Genomic DNA, 23,568 nt, shown 5'->3' on the forward strand with positions numbered 1-23,568 from the left:
TTGTAAGACTTTATGTACTGATAAAATGGGATCTGAATGAATGTATTATAAATCACTCTGAGTACTGCGACATAAAATTATTTCACTTTTTGGTTCTTTTGGTTACTTAAAATTAGTGTTGGCATCATTGAATTCAACATAACATTATCAAATGACCTAGTAGCCTTTCCTTAAACCACAATTTAGATGAAAACATCCTTTACTTCTCTCACCTATGCCCCTTATTTTATACCTTCCCCATCTATCTGACCCCAAAATGTTTAATACACTGATTTTTCACTTTTCTGTTCTTGCAGGTCTCCCAGAATCAGTGAAATTCCGCTTCACAGGTGAAGATTTTAATCTCAATTTTATTAGAAAATGGATTTCCTTATTAGTACATTCTTTTTGCTTTCTTCATTACTTTTAGTTCTTTTCCAAGAACTGCTTAAAAGTTACATAAGATACGTTTCTCCTAAAATAATTAGCTAGTTAAATAGTCATGGCTTACCTTTGTATTCAAAGGAAAAACAACCCACCAAGGATACCAAAGGTTAGTGTTGTTTAAGCCCTGTTTTAACTGGTTCAAATATCTAGTGGTTAAGATTATAGACTCTGGATACAGACTGCCTGGGGTTCAGTCTGCTCTGGGAAAGTTTATTAACCAACAGAAGACGAAGGTTCTCTTTTCTCCACATCCTCGCCAACACTTATTAGTTGATTTATTGATGATAGCCATTCTGACAGGTGTAACGTGATATCTCATTGTGGATTTCTCTAATGATTAGTGACACTGAGCATCTTTTAATATGTCTGTTGGCCATCTGTATGTCCTCTTTGGAGAAGTGTCTATGCAGGTCCTTAGCCCATTTTTTAATTGGATTGTTTGTTTTTATTAGTGTTGAGTTTTATAAGTTTGTTATAAATTTTGGAGGTTAACCCCTTATCAGAGGTATCATATCAGAGGCAAATATATTCTTCCATTCAGTGGGTTGTCTTTTCATTTTTGTTGATGTTTTTCTTTGCTATGCAAAAACTTTTTAGTTTGATGTAGTCACATTTGTTTATTTTTTCTTTTGTTTCCCTTGCTTATATATAAATTGTGCTACAAGAAATGTCTGAGATTTTACTGCCTATGTTTTCTTTTAGGATTTTTATAGTTTTGAGTCTAACACTTAAGTCTTTAATCTATTTTGAGTTTTTTCTTGTGTATAATGTAAGAAGGTGGTCTAGTTCTATTTTTTACATGTGTTTGTCTAATTTTCCCAATACCGTTTACTGAATAGACTATCTTTACTCCATTGTCTGTTCTTGCCTCCTTTGTCAAATATTTATTGGCCATAAAGGTGTGGAATTGTTTCTGGGCTCTCTATTCTATACCAATGATCTATATGTCTGTGTTTATGCCCTTTTTGTTTTGATTACTATAGTTTTGTAGTATAGTGTGATATCAGGTAGCATGTTTCCTCTAACTTTATTCTTTCTCTAGACTGCTATGGCTATTTAGGGTCTTCTGTGGTTCCTTATACATTTTTGGAAAATGTGTTCTAGTTCTATGAAATACACCATTGGTCTCTTGATAGAAATTGTGCTGAATCTATAGATTGCTTTGGGTAGTACGGCCATTTTAATGATGTTAATTCTTCCCATCCATGAACACAGTATATGCTTCCACTTATTTGTATCTCCTTCCGTTTTTTTCTTCAGTGTCTTATAATTTTATGAGTACAGGTTATTTACATTCTTGGTTAAATTTAGTCCTAGATATTTTTTTTTATGCAATTGTGAATGTGATTGTTTTCTTAGTTTTTTTTTTCTGATAGTTCATTATTGGTGTATAGAAATGCAACTGATTTGTGGATATTTATTTTGTGTCCTACTACTTTACTGAATTCATTTATCAGTTCCAGTAGTTTTTTGGTAGAATCTTTAAGGTTCTCAGCATCTGCAAATAATGACAGTTTTACTTCTTCCTTTACAATTTAGATGCCTTTTATTTATTTTTTTATTATTATTATTTTTAAATCTCACTCGAGGATATTTTTCCATTAATTTTCAGATAGAGTGGGAAGAAGGGAGAGAGAAAGAGAAACATTGATATGAGAGACACATTGATTGGTTGCCTCCTGCACACTCTTGACCAGGGCTAGGGATCAAACTGCAACCGAAATATGAGCCCTTGACAGAATCAAACCTGAGACTCTTTGGTCTGCAGGCCAACTCCCTAACCACTGAGCCAAACTGGCCATGGCTATTTTTTCTTCTTGTCTGATTGCTGTGGCTATGTCTTTCAGTACCATTTTGAATAAGAGTAGTGAAAGTAGGCATTCCTATCTTGTTCCTGATCTTGTGGGAAATGCTTGTAGTTTTTGTTCATTGAATATGAGGTTGGCTGTGGGTTTGTCATATAATGATTCTATTATGTTTGGGTATGTTCCCTCTCTTCCCACTTTGCTGAGAGTTTTTATCATAAATAGGTGCTGAATTTTTTCAAATGCTTTTTCTGCATCTATTGATACAATTTTTATCCTTTGTTTTGTTTATGTGGTATATCACACTTTTAAGATCTACTCTTGTAGCAACTTTCAAATATGCAATACAGTATTATTAAGTATAGTCACCATGTTGCATATTACACCCTCAGGGCTTACTTATCTTATAATTGGAAGTTTGTACCTTTTGACCACCTTCTCTCCTTTTGCCCACCTCCCATTCCTTAACTCAGGCAACCAATAACCTGCTCATTTTTTAGGGTCCACATATAAGTGAGATCATATGGTTTGTCTTCAAGGTCCATCCATGTTGTCTGTCACAAATAGCACAATTTCATTGTTCTTTATGTCTGAATAATATTCCATCACATATATATATATATATGATGTTTTCTTTATCCATTTATCCATCAATGGACACAGATTATTTCCATGCCTTGACTATGGTAAATAACACTGCAGTAAACATGGGGATGCAGATATCTTTTCAAGTTAGTGTTTATTGTTTTTGTTTTGTTTCTTTTTCAGATAAATACCCAGAATTGGGATTGCTGAGTCACAGAGTAGTTCTGTTTTTGAGGTTGTCGTTAATCCTCGCCTGAGGATATTTTCCCATTGATTTTTAGATAGAGTGAAAGGGAGGGAGGGAGAGAGAAGAATCCATGTGAGAGAGACACGTTCATTGGTTGCCTCTGGAATGACCCCCACTGGGCCAGGGATCAAACCTGCAACCCAGGTACATGCCCTTGACCAGGATTTGAACCTGTGACCCTTGGTACATAGGCTGATGTTCTAACTGCCAGCAAGGGCAGTAGTTCTATTTTTAATTTTATGAGGAACCTTCATACTGTTTTCCATGGTGGCTGCACCAATAAACATTCTCACTAATAGTGCACAACAGTTTCCTTTTTCTTAAGTCCTCACCAACACTTGTTAATTATTGTGCTTTTGATAATAGCCATTCTGATAGGAGTGAGTTGATATCTCATTGTGGTTTTGATTTGCATGTCCCTGATGATTAGTGATGAGAACACCTGTTCATCATATGTATGTCTTCTTTGGAAAAATGTCTATGCAGATCTTCTATACATTTTTAATTAAATTATTTTGTTTTTCCTATTGAGTTGTATGAATTCTTTATATATTTTGGATATTAATCTCCTATCAGAAACATGATTTGAAAATATTTTCTTCCATTTTGTGGGTTGACTTTTCATTTTGTTTATGACTTTCTTTGCTATGTGCAAGGTTTTTAATTTGATGTAGTTCCACTTGTTTAATTTTGCTTTCATTGCCCTTCCTTTTGGTGTCAAATCTAAAAAATAGTTGCCAAGGCTAATGTCAAGGAACTTAATGCCTAGGTTTTCATCTAAGAGTTTTACATTCACGTCTTCAATCCATTTTGAGTTCATTATTGTGTATGGTGCAAGATAGTGGTCTAGTTTCCTTTTTTTGCATGTGGCTGTACGGTCTTCCCAATACCATTTATTAAAGAAACTGTCCTTTCTCCATTGTATATTTTTGGCTCCTTTGTCATAACTGAATTGACCACGTTTGCGTGGATTTATTTCTAGGCTTGATCTGTATGTCTGTTTTTATGCCCATATCATATAGTTTTGATTACCATCGCTCTGTAATATAGTTTGAAATTAGGCAGCATTCTTTCTCAATGTTGCTTTGACTATTCAGGTTCTCTTGTAATCCCATACAAATTTTAGGATTATCTGTCCTGTTTCTGTGAAAACAACCACTGAATTTTCTTAGGGATTGCATTGAATCTGTAGATTGCTTTAGGTAGTATGGGCATTTTGACAACATTAATTCTTCCAATCCGTGAATATGGAATATCTTTCCATTTATTTGTGTCTTCTTCAATCCCTTACATCAATGTAGTATAGTTTTACTTGTACAGATCTATCACCTCCTGGTTAAATTTATTCCTAAGCTTTTTATTCTTCTTGATGCAATTGTAAGTGCAATTATTTTCTTAATTTTTTTCTGATAGTTTGTTATTAGCAAATAGAAGCTCAACAGATATTTTTGTATATTGATTTTGCATCCTGCAACTTTACTAAATTCATTTATTCTAAGATTTTTGGAGTTTTTATGGTTTTCTCTATGTAATATCATGTCGTGTGCACATAGTGACTGTTTTACTTCTTCCTTTCCCATTTGAATGCCCTTTATTTCTTTTTCTAGTGTCATGTCACTGTGAATATGAACCTAGTGTCACCTTATTTCTAGTGACAGACTTCTAGATAATTTATACAATCAGCAATATCATGTAATAGATTATAACACTTAGATTTTACAAATCAATTTATAATTTAAGTTGTCACATTTAATCCTTGTAACATTATTGTAAGGAAATGTATTATTTTTTAGCATTTTGAGGCTGAGGAACTAAGGATCATTACAGTAAGTAATCTGTTCAGGTTTCCACACCTGGCAAACAGTAGTACCAGGTGTTAATGCAAGTTTCTGACTCTGGGTATGGGATATTTAATTTAGTCTGGTGTGTATTGTGTTGGTCATGAAAAACAAGTATCATAGTAGTGTGCTAGTTTGGTTTCCAAGCCTCAAATTTTACCTGAAAACTTGAATAGTTAAAGGGCTTAACTATTAACTTCCATGGGACTTTAAGTTAACTGAATCTTGAACCTATTTACAGGGTAAAGGAAATGGATCTTAGGCTGACCTTAATTTATCTTCTTTCTACCTGAGATTCCTTTTTTATAAATAGTTACATGATCTTTAAAAAGTTATTTTACAGACAATTTTATAGTTTTAGGTTTACAACAAAAATTAAAAAGGTATAAAGATTTTCCTTATACCTCCTAGCCTCATACACCCATAGCATACCCTCTCCCATTATCAATCACTCACCTGAATGGTATATTTATTTTTACCAAGCATGAACCTACACCGATGTATCATGATCACCTGAAGTAGATAGTTTTCTTTAGGGTTCACTCGTGGTATTGTACATTCTATGGGTTTGTACCAATGTATCACATGTATCCATCATTATAATATCATACAGATTATATGTACTGCCCTAAAAAAGTCTCTGTGCTCTGTCTATTCATCTCCCACACCCCAACTCCCACCATTGGCAACCAATATTCTTTTTAGTGTCTTCCATAATTGCGCCTTTTTCAGAATATCACGAGTTGGAATTATATAATATATAGCCTTTTCAAATTGGCTTGTTTCATTTAGTAATACACTTTTAGGATTCCTCCATGTCTTTTCATGGCTTGATAGCTCACTTCTTTTTAGTGCCAAATAATATTTTATCGTCTGGATATACCATAGTTTATTTATTCATTCACCCAGTAAAGGATATCTTGGTTGCTTCCAAGGTTTTGGCAATTATGAATAAAGCTGCTATAAACATCTGTGTGCAGGTTTTTGTGTGGAACTAAATTTTCAGCTTCTTTGGGTAAATACCAAAGAATGTAATTGCTGGATCATATGGTAAGAGTATACTTAGTTTTGTAAGAAACCACCAAACTGTCTTCCAAAGTGTCTGTTCCATTTTGCATTCCCATCAGCAGGTCTTAATTTTAATGAAGTCCAGCCTATCAATTATTTCTTTCATGAGTCATATCCTGTGGTCCTTTTTTTTTTTTTCTTTATTGAGTTTTGAAGAGAGGAAGGGAGAGGGAGAGAGAGATAGAAACATCAATGAGAGAGGACATTAATTGGCCACCTTCTGCATGCCTCCCACTGGGGATTTGGCCCACAACCTGAGCATGTGCCCTGACCAGGAATTGTACCAGTGACCTCTTGGTGCATAGGTCGATGCTCAACCACTGAGCCACACTGGCCGGGCTGTCCTTTGGTCTTGTATCTAAAAAAGCACCACCATCCCCAAGGTCACCCATTTTTTCTCCCATGTTATCTTCTAGGCATTTGTAGTTTTGTGTTTTACATTTAGGTCTATGATCCATTTTGAGTTAACTGTCGTGAAGGGTGCAAGGATTCCTTTATTTAAGGATAAAAACTTTTGGAATCTGATAGGAAGGAAGCCATCTTCTTTAGGAGACTTTTGTGGGCGAGAACTTTAAATTGGGCACATACGAACTAAGGCAGCAACAAGCCCAAGTCCTGACAGTATTATCCACAGAGCGAAGGAGCACGGCTCATTCAGTTCGTCAGCTAAGATAAGAAAGAAAGCTGACATTCCTGGCCTGGCAGCTCAAGGCAAGCACAGACATTGTGTAAAACTGTCCTGAACAAGGAAACACACCAGGTGGGTGGTGCCCACAGGGGGCATCTGACCCAAACAGGCAGTTTGACTGTTTCTCAGAGAAAGCAGAAACACTGCTTAAAAGGGGCTGGCCATGTAATTGCTAACGTTTGGATTGAAAGTTCTCATGTTTCCTTACAAAACCCTGTACCCATGTGATATATGTTCTTGTTATGTAATATGTACCAGAAAATAGCTTTCTTCCATTTACTTATGGGGCCAAGATCTTGGTCATAGTGACAGCTGTGTGATATGACCAAAGTTATACGTTTTAGGACCTTTTCTTTTCTTTCTGTAAGTAAGGATGTTGAAGGCTCCTTGAGGTCTCCCCCTTTTAAAAATAAAATCAATGTAAAACATTAAAAAATTAAAATTATATTTTGCAATTATTTATTTTTATTTAACTGATGGGTTTATAATTTAGATTCCAGAGACTTCAGAAAATCTCAAATGGACAGAAATTTATGAAAAGTTTGTATGTGTGTCCACAAACCCCCAAAAGTTAAGAATCATCTGTTCTTCTCTTTGATGATCCAGAGAGAAGACTGAGCCTGAACAAGGATCAGAGGCAATGATTCTGACATTTGACTGAGTCATAAAACCTTCATTCTTACAGGGATTATGTCTTCTCTCCTTTAATGGCGCTGTTTCTGGACTTCTCTTGGACATGGAATGTCCCTTGTAAAATCCACCAAGTCTTTTAGATCTGTCCTGAAGGAAGAGAGAAATCTAAAATTTAAATGGAATAATTACTAGGAGACACTGAGCAATACTTTATTTTTTCTTAAGTACAAGTTAGACTCCTACGGACTATTACTAAGTCCAGAAGAAAGCGAAGAAGGAAATCAGTTTCTTATAACCAATCCATATACAAGCATAGCGCACGTTTAAAATAATCAATAGTAACTAAAGTTTAAAAATAGATAAATAATGTTAAAATAAATAAATAAAAATAAAATAATCACTAGTACAGGTTTCTCCATTGCCGCTACAGATAAACACATTGATGAGCTGGTGATGCAGGTGACCCTCCTGGCTTCTAGAGAGGGCGGGTGTGCTAAGTTATGGGAAAGTGGAAATAAGAGCCAAGGATCAGGCAACTCTGCTTTCATTTCCCTCGGGTGATCAGTGTTCACTTAGATGTCAGATAATCCAGGGAAATAAAATCTTAAGGTCACCGTTTTGTTCACAAAGGTGTCTTCCATTTATTGCCTTGTGCATACCGACCAGGTAAAAATGGCTCTGCTTACTTTCAAACAAATGCCATCAGCGATACTTGTATGGACATTTCCTGTCCTGTTCAACTTATTGTTTTCTAAAGAGACATTAATATGTCATTTCTAAAGGAGATTTCTTGAAGAAAAAATATTTCTCTGGAACATCGGAAGAATGAATTTAATCAAAAATAATTCCGTAAATAAAAGCCTTTACCAACATCATCTCAGAGTGCAAATTTTGTATTATTTTCCTTTCCACTAACATTTATCCATATCACCTTTTTTGTGAAACTTCTTAGAACGAACGTGTTATGGTCTTTTAGCCTATTTATTATCCCGTAGGAAAAGTTTTGTTAGAATAACTCTCAGTATCTTGCTTGCTCACTTTTTCCACTTGTAAGCATCTCTTCAAAGTTTTACGGTAATCTAAAAATCTTCTGGCTATACGTTTATGAAGACAGCCTCAAGGTGGCCCGACTACAGCAGATTTATGTGTGTGTGTGTGTGTACCCCTTCTAGTTTCGGATGGAGAACACACGAGTCCAGAGATGGCCCTCACCATTCATTTGGTTTCCTCTGATCGGCACCCACCAGCGTTCCAGGTCACAGCTCCCCTGCTCGAGGTCAGCCCAGGAGGTAGAACCTCTGTAGGTAAGAACTGGGAGCTTGAAACAAACATAGCTTTGGAACTGGAACCATATTTCAGCAACGGTTCCTGTTGGAACCTCTCGAACCAAAAAGTAACGACCTCCTCTTCCCGAAGGTGTCCGTTTCCATGAAAATAGAAGCAGTGCGGAGAGAAGGAAATAAAGCCAATGCCCAGTGATGGAACGCAACACAGAATTTATTTTCCAGCCCCCTGGAGATTGATTTGGGGCCATCACTAAAATATAAATTAACAGGGAGCAGAGGGAATAGAGGGGAGCCATTTCAGTGACTTCATTTCCTATTTAGAAAGTAAAGCATAACAGGAGAAATGACAGCTCACAGTAACCTTCGGAAGCTGCAAAGAGTGTGTGTTGGCCCAGTTCTTTTGTATGTGATTTGATTTGCCCGTTCCTACACTCACTCTTTAGAAGACTATTCTTCCACCAAGAACATCTTAAAAGCGAAGAGCGGATAGCGTGACTTCTGTTAGGTGTGCTCTACAGATCCTTATCAGTTTCTACATGTGGGTATTGGCCAAAAATTAATTATCATCAACTTATAAGCAAGCCATATATACAAAGACAGCAGTCACTTTTACCCTACTTCTCACTCCAGTGGTGGCCGGAACAGCCATTGTTAAAATAACGTGGCTCTTACGTAGATTCAGAAGAAGAAGGGAAGAAACAACGAAAAGCAGTTTCTGGGAGTATTTTCCAAAAGAAAATCTACCTGAGCCAGTCAGGACTGACCTTTTCGTGGGCTTCCCTACCTCCATTTGTACGGAAATAAAAAAAGGTGTTCTGAATTCAGAACTACCTACTTAGAAGTTAACCTGTGGAAGAACCTACTTGTAACTTGGGAATTGTCTGTATTATCAGTTTTCCCTCCTTTGCGGTTGATTGGAATGAAACAGTATCTTCTTGTAACTATCAGATTACCCACAGCATGGTTCCAGCCTGGCCTGTGGCGCAGTGTACACAGAGAATAGTTTTTAATGTGCACACCTTCTCACCACGTTTCATTCTCTGACTGCAGGACTGCAGTTGGTGGTGAGAGACGCCGAGACCACGCCCGAGGAGCTCCTCTTCGAGCTTCGGAAAGCTCCGGAGCACGGCGTGCTGCTGAAGGCCGCCGCTGAGTCCCCAGGGCCCTTGGCCACAGGTGCGCTCACTCCGCCGCTGCCTGGCTCGGGCGCTGCTTGCCCTGCAGTCCGTTGTATGTGTCTAGACCAGAAGTCAGCAGTTCTGTGGGGCAAACTAGGAGGAGTAGATGCATTTAGAACAACCTCATAGGAACTACAGCTGCCACCTTCCTGTGGCTTGCTCATGGGCATGAAGTTGTTTCCCTTACTGTGGCACGCAAATCTGCACAATGTTTATAGCACTGTGGTTCTGATGGTGTGAACAGCATCTATCTTCATTCATATAAAACGGAACACATTTTTAAACTAGTATTTATGTGATATAACAGTGTGGTAATGTGACCAGCTTTCCAAAACAGTATTTTCTGCGCTTTCTCCAATTATTAAAAAAATAATATATATTGATTGTTTAGAAAGTACAGAAATACACAAAGAATATAGCTAAATCTAATTTTTAATAGCCATCCCTTATATATCAAAGTAGATATTATTTCTTTGAAAGTAGTCACCTTAGCCCAGCCGGTGTGGCTCAGTGGATTGGTGTCATCCCATGGACCTGAGAGGTCCTGGTTCGATTCCTGGTCAGGGCACGTGCCCAGGTTGTGGGCTCCATCCCCAGTGAGGGGCATGCAGAAGGCAGCCAACTGAATGTTTCTCTCTCACACTGATATTTCTATCTCTCTCTCCCTTCCTCTTTCTCTAAAAAAATCAATAAAAATATATTTTAAAAATACAAAGTAGTCACCTTGGGATGCTATATACTTATTCTAACAGTCTGTACTTTCTCAAACCCTTTATATAATTCCTAGTTGTTATGTAAAAATACATTATTCTGAATATCCCTGCAGAGGTAGGAGGGCAAGACTTTGACCTTGAAGGTAGATTGAATTTGTGAGAACAACCAGTAGGCATTTGGGAGTCACAAAGGCAGATTTTTACAAATTTACTGAACATAAGAAGGGTTATTAGAATAGATTTCTAGTATCCTAAGGGAACTACTTTAGGAGCATAATAGTCATAGCCCAGTTTTGTGATCATTATGTTTCACCTCTATATGTGTAATTAACATATGAGATCCAGAGATGTTTGTAAAATAGTCTTTTTAATGTATTATACTAAACGTATCAGTTTTATTACTTTTAAAAGCACAAAGCACTAGCACTAGTAAATCACAGTAACACAGTGTTAAAAGAGAAGACTTAGAAGACTAACACAGAGAATGAATAAATTATTTAATTTAATTACATAATACCAGTTATGAGAGTCAGTAATTTATCCGGAAATAGAGTTGAATGTAACATCCAAGAAGACTAATACCTCAGCTGTGCTCTGTGTAATTGCTGGGACCTGTGACACTAAGTGGCATTCATTTCTCATAAAAAGGGCTCCTTGACCAAACAATTTTGAGAAGCTTTAATATCACATAATAAAGATTCTGAAAATCTAATAAATCCTGCCATTTACAAGTTTTTAGTTTTAAATTTTGTTTAAACCTATTTTTCCTAAACTAATATGACCTTAACATTTTTTCACACAACACATATCAAATCTATCATGAATTCGTCCTCTAGACTTAGTTTGACTTTCTAAATTCAAGTCTATTTTTAAATTTTTAGATATTTCCTAATTGAAAAAAAATTTGTATGCTCTTAGTGAAAACAGAGATCTCTTACAGGTTCATTAAGCATAATTAATTTTTTTCAGAAAGTTATCAGTATCAAGACTAGATACTCAAAGAACTGTCATAAAGAATAGAGGCTTGCCTGAGAGTTGGGGGTTAGGGGGAGAGATAAACCACAGAACTTACATGCATGTATGCATGACCAATGAACATAGACAACAAAGCTGGGGATGGGCGGGGGGGGGGGGTGTCAATGGGGGAAAAAATGAAAAACATCTGTAATAAAAACATTAATAAATAAAAAATAAATTAAAAAAAAAAAGAATAGAGGCTTGTCCTTTCTTCTCTGGAACTAAGAGTGATGAATAGGTCTTATAGAGGCAGATTTAAGAAAAAAACAATAGAGCTGCTCCCATGGAATGAGCTACCTTGTAAAACAGCGAGCCTTTCACCTTGAGAAGTGTTGAAGGACAGGCTAAGTACCCTTTTCAAGAGTAGTGTAAAGGGAATTCTATATTGGGTGGGTGGCTGGACTAACTAGCTTACATCTCCCACTTTATGATTCTATATATACTTTGAAATCCTGAGATCAAAGGTGTTATATAAATGAAAAGCGTCATTCCCAGAAGTAATTGGCTTTGTAATTTGTTTTATTCTTCAAAGGTGACACTTTCACATATGAAGATATGGAGAAAAACGTTCTGCAGTATCTACACGATGGCTCCTCTGCGCGCGAAGACAGCCTGGAGATCTCGGTCACAGACGGCCTCTCCGTGACAACCGTGGACGTGCGAGTGGAGGTGTCACAGTCTGGGGCCCGCAGGCCTCGGCTGGCCGCCGGTGCCTCGCTGAGCATGGCCATTGCTACCGAGAGCACAGCTGCGATCACTAGGTCACACCTGGCTTACGTCGTAAGTGCTCACACTTGTCCTCTTGCTCCGCTGCACCCTCTGAGCGGGCGGACTAGCGCACAGGCCATGTCTGAGTAAGAGGCTTCAGGTAGATGGCCACGTGAAGAACTTTTTTCTCAACTTTCCTATAGTCCTACTCTTCGGAACAGTGACACTCTTTTTTTTTTTATCCTCACCCGAGGATATTTTTCCATTTTTTGTACAGATAGAGTGGGAGGGAGAGAGAGAGAGGAAGGGAGAGAGAGAGAGAAACATTGACATGAAAGGTACACATCGAGTGGCTGCCACCCACACGACCAACCAGGGCCGGGGACAAACTGCAACCGAAGTACGTGCCCTTAGCGGGAACCGAACCCGGGTCTCTCCGGACCGCAGGCCAACACTCTAACCGCTGAGCCAAACTGGCCAGGGCCAGAACAGTGACACTCTTTATTCCACCTGCTCACAGTGTCTCATGAGCAGACAAGTGAATGGGCGAACCCTGATGAAAACACAATGGCTATGTGTAGGGATGGGTGATTGTCAACAGGAGACAGTGCCAACAGCCAAAAACCCAGCTCCCCGTATTTTAAGCTCCATCCATAATGTTTCAAATGAGACTGTCATGGAAAGAGCATGTTGGAAGAACTTAGCTGGTCAGTGACTAGTTTAATGGTATTTCATGGCCCACTTTTCTGAGAGAAAGCCCACTACTTCTCACCAGCCTTTGTCTCAGGCCCAGCTCTAGACAGAACACTGGTACACCCCCTGGCAGTGCCCCTCTGTCAGACCGCCTAGGCAAGCTTCCAGACTCAGCCTCCGTCCCGTGCCCCAGGAGAAGCAGGCGGTCGGGGGCCATGGCACGCTTGGGAACGCTAGGTGTTAACCTGGCCTTAGCCTGATAAGTGATCTTCATTCATTAGACTCATCTTCTTTCTCTGGTTTTATTTCTGGTGCTAAGGATAATTAGGATAATTTATTTTACTTTTCAGTTATGTATGTTGTACACAGTTATGAACTCTCTATATAAACATAGTAATGAGAAGTTTTGACACATGTCTTGAAAATAAGAATGATTATCTGAACGGTTATCATTCTCAGTATTGAATTTTCCCTCTACTAATCTTAAAATTCCAACCAATGACCTGGCCTTTTTTTATTTTATTTTTTATAGAGAGGAAGAGAAAGAGGAGAGAGAGAGAGAGAGAGAGAGAGAGAGAGAGAGAGAGAGAGAGAGAGAGAGAAAGAGAGAGAGAGAGAGAGAGAGAGAGAGAGAGAATGAATCATCAAACAATTACCTCACACACACACCCTGACTGAGAATCGAACCCACCACCTTCTGGTGTATGGAATGATGCTCCAATCCACTGAGCCACCTGGCTAGGGCAACCTGGCCTTTAAGAAAACAAAAACACTGTGTAGTTTTAAGTAATCCTTGACTGGGCTGGAGAGGCTGGCTATAAAACCTAGTCCTGAGTAGTGGCATGAAAGACTAAGCATTGGCCTGGGAACAATTTCTTCAATTGCTTTTGCACAGATTTTCCCCTCAGATTGTCTTTTCTTAAATTATGGGAAACTGTATTCCACCCTGATTCTTCTCATGGGTCTAGTACAGTTTCAGAACAGCTTTGATTTTGTTTTGTTTGGGGGTTTTTTTGTTGTTTTTTTAATTGACAGGTGATTTTTACCATAGGTTATGGTCTTGAATTTTATGAAACTCATGAATTCATAAAAATGTAAGAATACAGATTTAATCAATAGATCACCAAGGCTTGAAGAATGCTTGACAGAACAAAATTGCACTCCAGGAGCAGTTCCTGCCTATTAACTGTGTATTATAAGCTGCATATCAAAGTGCAAGCCCATTGGCAACTGAACATGTATTTTCAGAAATTGATTGAATATGAATTTACCCACTAGAGCAGAAAGGCTCCTAAAGAACTGTCCTAGTCTGCTGAAAGCATGGCATATTTTAAAGCTAAGGCTTATACTAACTTTCACTGAGGGCTGGTAAAAGAATTTTATACCTGGTGTAATGGGAAAAATCTTTCCGGATATGCATGGTTAGTGAGTTTGCAGCAAACATCCAGGAAGGTTAGAAACGCCTTATGAAATCTGGTCATAATTGAAACAGAACATGAAGGGATAGGGGCAGGTGAGCCTGTTCTTAATTGGAGTTTATTAATTAGATGTCAGGAGAGACAAAAGGTAGAAATGGGATTCTGTGTGATTTGCTTATTAATGGTGGTTTCTTTTACACGGTTTGCTCTCCATTGCAAGTAAACAAGTGGGGGAGGGATTCTGTGGGTTTCATGGTTAGAATAGATGGGTTTTAACCCAAGCTTACCACTTACTAACCCTTAGCAAATTACTTAACTCTCTAGGGTTCGGGTTTTTTCATCTGTACTATGGGGAGAATGATATAAGATTGATCTTACAGTATTAATAGTGTTTATGCGTGCTAGCCAAACTACAATAATTCAAAATACTGTATCATCTATAATAATATTGCATAACACATATCTAGGAATAAAGGTAACAAAGATGTGTAAATTCTAGGGATAATTAATGCTATGACTGATTGTAAAGAAAAATCCAAAAGAATCTCTTGACAAAGTATTAGAAATAAAAGGAGACTTTACCAAGAGGCCACAAAGAAGACCAACCAAGCACCAGCATTGCTATACATAAGTAAAAGATAGCCTGTAAATGTAACTAAAAAGACGACATCACTTAAATATATCTTTTTTTATTGATTGATTTTAGAGAGAGAGAGAGGAAGGGAGAGGGAGAAACATTGATGAGAGAGAACATTGGCCACCTCCTGCATGCCCCCCGCCCTGGGGATTTGGCCCACAACCTGGGCATGTGCCCTGACCAGGAACTGTACCAGTGACCTCGTGGTGCATGGGTCATCACTCCACCACTGAGCCACACCGACCAGGCACAACATCACTTATAAATAGCATTACAAAAATCATGTCCATTGGACAAAGTCTAACAAAACCCAGGCAGTCCTTCTATAGGGAAAATTTATCACTTCACGGACAGATATTTTAAAAAGCACTAAATAAATGATGTGTTTGCCATAGTCATGAATAAGATTCACTATCAAAAAGATATCAATTCTCTCACAAAGTGATCTTTCTCTTTAACTGAGATCCGATCAGAAGCCCAGTGGACATTTTATGGCTCTTGATAAGCTGACTCTACATTATCTAAGGGAGAACAAAGGGCCAACATTCCAAAAAACGGTGCTAGGAGGGCAGGCACTTGCCCTATCAGACACCAGGGTTCATTATAAAGCGGCACTACGTAAAGCAGTGTCCAGGAATAGGCTGGAGAGTCCAGAAACAGACCCACACATGGGACCATAGTATGTAATGGATATAACAAGCCAGACCCATAGAAACAGGAGGAACTAATTAAGACATGGATCTTCAACCAAGAGTATTCATAGAGAAAAATAAAAGAACTTGAACCCCTATCTCAGACCCTACACAGATATGAACTCCAGGTAAATCAAGTACTTACATGTCATAACCAAAATTTTATCATTCTTTTAAAGATATAAGTGAATATTTTTATAATCTTGGGAAAGGAAAGAATTTGTCAAACTTGAAGCAAAAAGTGCTAACTCTAGAGAATAGATGGATACATTTGACTATATTAAAATTAAATTTATGTTTCCCAAAAAACTACCATAAATACAGAAAGCAGACAAGTTAAAAATGGAAAAAAGATATCTGCAACACATGTAACCAAAAATAACAAAAAAAGATGAAAAATGCCTACAAATCAAAAAGAAAAAGATAATCTAATAGAAAAGTGAACAAGAGACATTAATAGGAATTTCAGAAGATGGATGCATAAATCTATGAAGAGACATTCACCTTTTTGTCACTTGAAAAGAAAATTAAGACTACGTATTTTATACCAATTCAATTGGCAGGGATTTGAAAATCTGACACTACCCAATGTTGGAGAGGAACTAGGTCTCCTGGAAGTTTTTTAACTTTGTCGATGGAAGTATAAACTGGAATGATCACTTTGGGAAAGAATTTGGCATTTTTTTGGTGATGATGAATGTAATATACCTTAACCATTTCACTCCTAGATTCCTATCCAAGGGAAACTTACACATTTATACCAAAGGATATACAGAAGGATGTTCACAGCAGTATTATTTTTAACAAGCCCAATGCCCATCACCAGGATAACAGATAACTTGCAAAATACATGCTCTATAGAATATTAGGGAACACTCAAAACAGATGAACTGTTGCTACACAAAACAATATTGATGGCTCTTAGTCCACTATTGAGTAAAAGAAAAATATATCCCACATGAGGAGAGTCTAACTCCCTTTTCCTAAGTATGAAATAACCTAAAGCACTTTGTAATAATTTACCAAAGTATATCACAAAATTCAAGGCAATGAGAAATAAGATCTAGGATATTGGTAGACCCAAGGGCAGGATAAAGGAGAAACACATAAACAACTATTAATTACCAAAATCCTAGTCTTCATGTGGAACCGGTGAGACAATAGATTTATAAATAATAAAAGGAAAATGAAAAGAAATGAATTAATACAAAAGGGATTAAGAAGGTCTTTAAGTAGGAAAGTTACATGAGAACAAGCTCTATGTTATTATAAACTTTTGCACCCACAGTATCTCGGCTATCCCAAAATAGTTATTTCTTTAAATTATGACAGCATTTTCAGGGGGAAAAAAAATCTGACTTCACACTTTTTCAAACCCAGCAGTCATTTGAGACTTGAAACATTATAGGATGTACCTGGCATGAAAAAAGTATTTTTTTTGCCAGATTTGCCAATAAGGAATTTAGAGGATACTCCTAATCAAGAGTCAGGAGCTCTGCCCTTGTAGTTCATCACCATTCTGGAAGACAGTACTTAGAACCCTCAGCTGTTTTCTTAAAACTCTCTTTCAGGGGGTACTCACAGGAAGAGTAGGAGGTTGTCTTTGGAAGCCTGCATATTATATTTGACAACCCATGTGGAGAAATAGGGAAACTTTTGAAGTATAAATTTAGGGGAGCTTTTTTGAAGTTTTGCAGCTTCAGTGAACTTGAGTTTCCTTCCTTGCCACAGTCAAGTGATGTGAGGAAATGTGCGAAGTTCTGTGATCTTGCCTTGGGGCCCTGAGCAGCCAACTCTAAAGGGCCTCTGGGGCTGGAAATGAGAACTGATTCAAACTTGCTGCTGCCGGATCACCACATTCCCGAGCTCCAAGCTCTGACCCGACCCCTCGGCTCAGTGTACAGCATCGCTGTCAACATCTGCATTTGAGAGGACACCGCACTAGGCAGTGTTGACCTTCACGGTTGCCTGGGAGGGTATGAAGTGCCTGTCCCCAGTGTTCACATCAACTGTTCTGAAAGATGAATGACCCAGGAAAACTTTCCAAGATGTTGCCTTCCTTCTAGAGGTTTCCAAAAATATCCTTGAAGAAAGAGGAAACTGTTCAAGACATTCCATTTTTTGTTGTTCATCCTCACCCGAGTATATTGTTTCCACTGATTTTTAGAGAGAGTGGAAGGGAGTGAGGGGGAGGGAAAGGAAGAGAGTGAAACATCGGTATGAGAGAGACACATCAGTTGGTTTCCTTCCTATATGTGCCCTGACTGGGGCTGGGAATCAAACCTGCCACCCAGGTACGTGCCCTTGACCAGGAATCAAACCCTTGACCCTTTGGTGCTCAGGCCAGTGCTCTAACCACTGGGCAACACTGGCCAGGGCAAGACATTCCGTTGTTTCCACATAGAAACACGGAAGGCCAATTTTATTTCCCAATAAGCAATTCAGAAGGAGAGGGAATGGTCTTTTCAGTCCTGATAGAATGAAATTCATAATATCCCCTAAATTCTATTAGACTAAAAATTTTTATCATGTTGAACATTAAAGTGAGTCATTGGCTGAGCTAAGTAACTTCCATTCTCTCTGCTTTGCAGAATTTTCTTTATCACTGTATTATATGTTATAAGGGAATTTTACCTGTTTCTAAAAAGTAAATCATCCTTAGAAACTCTGGAAGAAGCCTACAACGGTGTCATTAGAAAGAGGACTTATATCTCTGACTCTGTTTTGTTCTTCACTGGATCCCTGTAAAAAAGCAAAACCTTGTGGGGCGCTTGTAGTAACAATAGGGTGTCTCCGTCTTATGCCCCACACCTCACATGCATTTTCCCACTGTTATCTTGAGCTACTCTTAAAAACAAAGAGATTATCAAAGAGGCTTTTTAGGAGGAATACGCACTGAGATTTTCATGCAGTTTGAAATGGTGTGTTTTGTCACAAAGGGAAAGAGACTTTTCCAATTAGCAGAGAAGGAAGCACCCGTGATCTTTAACTACTGAAGTACTTATTTCTGCAAATATGCATTCATGTCTTACCTCATGTTCGCCTGATAGGATGATTCTTCCCCCGACTCAGAGATCTGGATTCAGTTAAGTTCCCTGCCCATGTATGGTACTCTTTTAAGAACCTCAGGACCTGACGTGGAAGAAATCTCAGAGGTTGCCAATTTCACAATGGAAGACATCAACAACAAGAAAATTAGGTATGCAACCACTTTGTATTGATAGAATTTTCTAACATTGTATTAAAATAGTTAACCTTGACTTTGTGTGGTGAACACACAATGCAATACACAGATGATGTGTTATAGAACTATATACTGGAAACCCATATAATTTTACTAACCACTGTCACCCCCAATAAATTAAAGTTTTAAAAAATGTGGAACAAAATTTTTCTAAAAGTTAACAACTAATCAGTAGCTCCCTTGAAAGATTATAGTGCTTCTGGCCCCATTTTCAAACAAAGATTCAATCATCTTATTTGGCTTTTCAGTGTAGCTCATTCATTTGATTCTTCTCCTGGCCTCTGTAGGTACTCAGCTGTGTTTGAAACTGATGGTCAGCTGGTTACTGATAGCTTCCATTTCTCTGTGTCTGATATGGACCACAACCGTCTGGAAAATCAGATGTTTACCATCATGATCACTCCTGTCAAGAATCCACCTCCAGTCATTGCTTTTGCTGACCTTATCACGGTAAACAATTCTCAGATCAATAAACATCGAGTTCCTCAGAGAACTGGAATCTGTAGCCATGTAAAGAAAGGATCTCTTTCTAAATTGGCTGCCAAGTTCTTCCCCCAAAGTATCGAGGCAATAATATCAAGATATGCATTCTTTTCAATTAAGAATTTTTCAAAAAGTAAGAAAATAATTATATGCAGAAAATCAAATCATTATATCCACATTGTTTCATTAGTAACAAGTATTTGTGTGCCAGATTTAAATGCCAGATGTATATAGTGGTGGGAGGAAAACTGGAACTGAAATATATCTTTGAGGAGTTTATAATCTAATATTGGTGGCAACTAAAACATGGGGATATGGACAATGTCCCCCAAGTTACTCCTTCAATCAAGTTGATACTTATCACTATAAACAATGTTGACAGTTCCTTGGGGTAGGGTGCGGTAGATAATAAACCCTAATCATGAAGTTACACACACCTAAGTTCAGCTGGCAGTTCTGTTACTTACTAGGTGAGTGACCTTGGACCAGTTATGTAATCCTTTTTAGCCTCAATTTCCTACTCTTTAAAATATTAATAATTCTAGAAGATGATTAACAGAATAGCATTAAAAAAACAAACAACAATGAAAATACAGTACTGGCACATTGTAGGAATTCATTAGATGTTCATTCACTTTTCTCATCTTGCTCTCTGTACACACTGAAAGGTCAAAAGCTCAGAAGAGTTTCTGGTTTTGTCAAGCACCGGGAAATTGATCAAACTGAGTTGTTTCTAAATGATTCTGATATTCCACCCATTTTCTCATTTCCACGCCTTGGGGTGGCCATTTGGACCTTCCCCATTCCCAGAGTCAGGGTGACCTTCCACTTTGTAACTTGTCGATCTTCCTACATTTAGCCAATAGTTGTTCAGAGTGCAGGTCCTGGGTCCTATCCAGCAGGCTAGCGAGAAACCCCAGGCTCGGGCTGCAGACTTAGCATGCAAACCAGGCCCCAAAGGAGAAACCTGGTGCGAGCAACTGCCTTTGCTCACGCTGATTTATTGTTCTCCTTGCCATCGAGATAAGCAGTAGCTTTCAGGTATGTTGAGCCCTTTCTTTCTGCACACCTATACATATGCACTGTAAAGGAATAAACAGGACTTTATTCTGCGTGGGAACACCTATGAGACAGTCGCCCTCAGAGTGTCCGAGGGAGGACTGGACGATCGTTCTGTAGCTGCGGGCTTTTGAATGTTGGTGTGGAAGGAAGGCAGCCATCCTGTCATGTGGGGTGCCGGGGTGGGTAATTAGAGAGGGCCAGAGCTGCTTTATAACCAGCTCCATCATTAAAGGGAGCACGGCTTTGAAGGGAGACACGCAAGGCATTGCGCCCAAGCGCCGCTCTGAGAGGTGCGGAGAGATGGCCTGGCTTCAGCAGCGTGCACGTGCCTCCTCTCGTCTGTGGAGGACCTGCCTCCTCCAGGACGTGAAAGGGGTGCCAGGAGGTCACCCAGGCAGCACTTGGCAATTCAGTTCTTTTCACCACAGTTATGTGCGACTGCCCACGAACCCTCTGCTCTCTTTTCTTTCTCAGGTTGACGAGGGAGGGAGAACCCCACTCTCATTTCACCATTTCTTTGCTGCCGATGATCAGGACAACCTCCCGGGAGACGCCGTCATTAGACTAAGTGCTCTGCCCAAGTACGGCTGCATTGAGAACACAGGAACAGGTACCAGCAGGAGCTTTGCTGTGGAATCTGTCAGACCGGAAAAGAAGGGAGGGCGGAGGGGGGTAATCACCTCCAATTACACCTGGACATGGAGAACTAAAGAGGAATGGAACCATTTCCAAGAAATGGAAGGAAGGAAGCTTTCATCCACTCAACAGAAATTTACTGAGCGTATTCTGTGTGCCAGGCACTTTTTTAAACACTAGGGATACATCAGTAAACAAAACAGACAGAAACCACTACCTTCGTGGTGCCTTAGATCCTGGGGGCAGTCAGATAAGAAACCTAACAAATGAGAAAATTGTGTAAGATGTCAGGAGGTAAATCAGTGCTATGGGGGAAAAAATAGAACAGGTACCAGCAGTGGAGATGGAGGGCCTTGTGGATTACACCCAGAATTGAGTGTCAAGGAAATAAAATTTGTCCTTTTATTGTGAGGCAGCTGCAGTTCAGCCAAACCATAGCTTCTGTCTCAGCTTCTGAAGATATGACATGAATTGAAATGCATGCTTGTCTATTTGTGACCCTCTTCTCAACACCCCTCCCCCGCCTGCCTTCTACCCTGAACCCACTACCCTTGGTGGATGTCACAGAGACGGAGAAGTGAGGTGTGCACCATGCACAAGCCGCCTGGGACCGCAGTGACTGGCAGTTGAGACAGCTCCTGGCAGGTTCCCGTGCTGCCTCCTCTGCAGGGAGATTCTGGAATGCCAGCGCTGGGCTGTAATTGGCATGTAGCTAGCAGCTCCCACAGAGAAGCCATAGACTGCAGGTGTCTGTGGCCAGCATGCTGCCTGGGATTTGAGCCTGGTTACCAGAACTCCTTTAGCAGTGACCACACTTCCCTATAGAAAATCCTGGCCTGTCCGGTTGGTGTAGCTTAGTGGTTGAGCGTCGACCCATGCACCAAGAGATGGTCAGTTCGATTCCCGGCCAGGGCACATGCCCAGGTTGTGGGCCAAATCCCCAGTGCGGGGCATGCGGAAGGCAGCCAACTGATGTTCTCTCTCATTGGTATTTCTATCTCTCTCTCCCTCTCCCTTCCTCTCTCTCTAAAATTAATAAAGAAGGGGAAAAAAAAGAAAGAAAATCCTGGGCCTTTTCCCCATCTTATCTTTCTGTGTATGCACTTCAACTTGTTTATGCTGAATCAGATTTATCTCCACGGATGCCTATGCTCGATACAGTGGATGGAAAGATGACCGCGACTCAGCCCCTGCCCCGAGTGGGAGACAGATATGAAGACTGATAAATTACACAACACATAAAATGCCAGGACATGGAAAGGAGCAAAGCACTGAGAAAGTACATAGGACAAAATGACTTTTGCCTGGGGAGGCAGGGAAAAGTCTAAGGAAGTGACATTTGAGTTGGAACTTGAAGGGTTGGTGGGAGTCGCTGTGGGCAGAGGGGAAATGGTATTCCTCCCGGAGGGAAGAGTATGGGCCAAGGGTGGGGGTTCAGCCGAGGATGGTTGCCCCTGGCCTTCGCTCCTCTCCAGATGGTTTCTTATTAAGCCTTCCTAGCGTGGTTTTACGTTAACCTGGAGCGCGTTTTCCCCTGGTCCAGAAGTCAAATTTCTGGCAAGCCTCAGCCTCTCTAAAAATGGTCCTCAAACTTTCAGCTCCATGAGACTCACGGGGGGGCTGTGGAAGCACAGTGTCCGGGGAGCACACAGCTCCCCGGGGATGAGGTCAGCGAGGCCCAAGTGTTTGCATTTCTCACCAGTTCACAGGCAAGGCCCCTGATGCTGGGCCAAGGCCACCCCTGGAAACGGCTGATCTACGTCAGTGCGAGCCTGGCAGTAAGGAAGAGATGATCAGGGGGACAGATTATTGTCCTAAGGCACATCGTTTAAGGACCCTGCATTTTGCTCCGTGGGTATTAAAAAACAAGTCTGTTTGATACATATGAAACTAGTTACCTAGATGTAGAATCCTGCTGATGAGAAGAGTGTCTTTTTAAAAACATTAAAAGGAGCAGCTGAAATGTCTCATCAGCAAGACCGGAAGGAATGGAATAATTATATTGTTAAGTATAAACTCTAACAGCATGGAGTCTACATTCACGCAGTGGCAGCACAAACAGGACAGGACCCACCTTGATTACCTGTAGGGCTCCGCTGTGTTACGGCGCAATGCGGTGATCGATGTCCATAGTGACAGCCTGCACGTGTTGAGACTGTTTAATTTACATATGGTCTATTTTGTTTAAGAAGGAAAGGAAGCCCATAAGAATGATTTTCGTGAAAAAAAATAAAAAGTGCTGTTTTAGAAATTGAAAGGGTTGATGTTAAAAGCTTCAGTGACAGATTCACTTGAACAGCTTGTTTTCCAGTGACAGAAAATAGGTAATTATTCTGTTTAAATATATTTTTAGGCATTGTTTACTTTATTTTTGCTATTTCTGACCCAAATAAAGAAGCTATATTTCTCACATTTAATGGAAATCAATGAAAGAGAACATAAGAACTTGGAGGAATTATAACAGTTTCTTCTGGAAACCCGGAGCTGTATGTCCAAGGGATTAGACTCCTC

General features: G+C 39.5%; 1 protein-coding gene across 1 annotated transcript in view; it reads left to right on the forward strand.

Moving 5' to 3' along the window:
* FRAS1 (Fraser extracellular matrix complex subunit 1) overlaps positions 1-23,568 on the forward strand; it is a 432,882-nt gene that overhangs the window by 324,562 nt on the left and 84,752 nt on the right. Inside the window, exons 35-41 of the mRNA XM_036267136.1 lie at positions 297-329; positions 8,463-8,594; positions 9,627-9,752; positions 12,017-12,264; positions 18,683-18,831; positions 19,164-19,326; positions 20,896-21,031. Coding sequence (XP_036123029.1) covers positions 297-329; positions 8,463-8,594; positions 9,627-9,752; positions 12,017-12,264; positions 18,683-18,831; positions 19,164-19,326; positions 20,896-21,031 — 987 coding nt within the window. The remainder of the gene's footprint in view (positions 1-296; positions 330-8,462; positions 8,595-9,626; positions 9,753-12,016; positions 12,265-18,682; positions 18,832-19,163; positions 19,327-20,895; positions 21,032-23,568) is intronic.

The sequence above is a fragment of the Molossus molossus genome, unplaced genomic scaffold (genome assembly GCF_014108415.1).
Source record: "Molossus molossus isolate mMolMol1 unplaced genomic scaffold, mMolMol1.p scaffold_m16_p_1, whole genome shotgun sequence".
Lineage (NCBI taxonomy): Eukaryota > Metazoa > Chordata > Mammalia > Chiroptera > Molossidae > Molossus > Molossus molossus.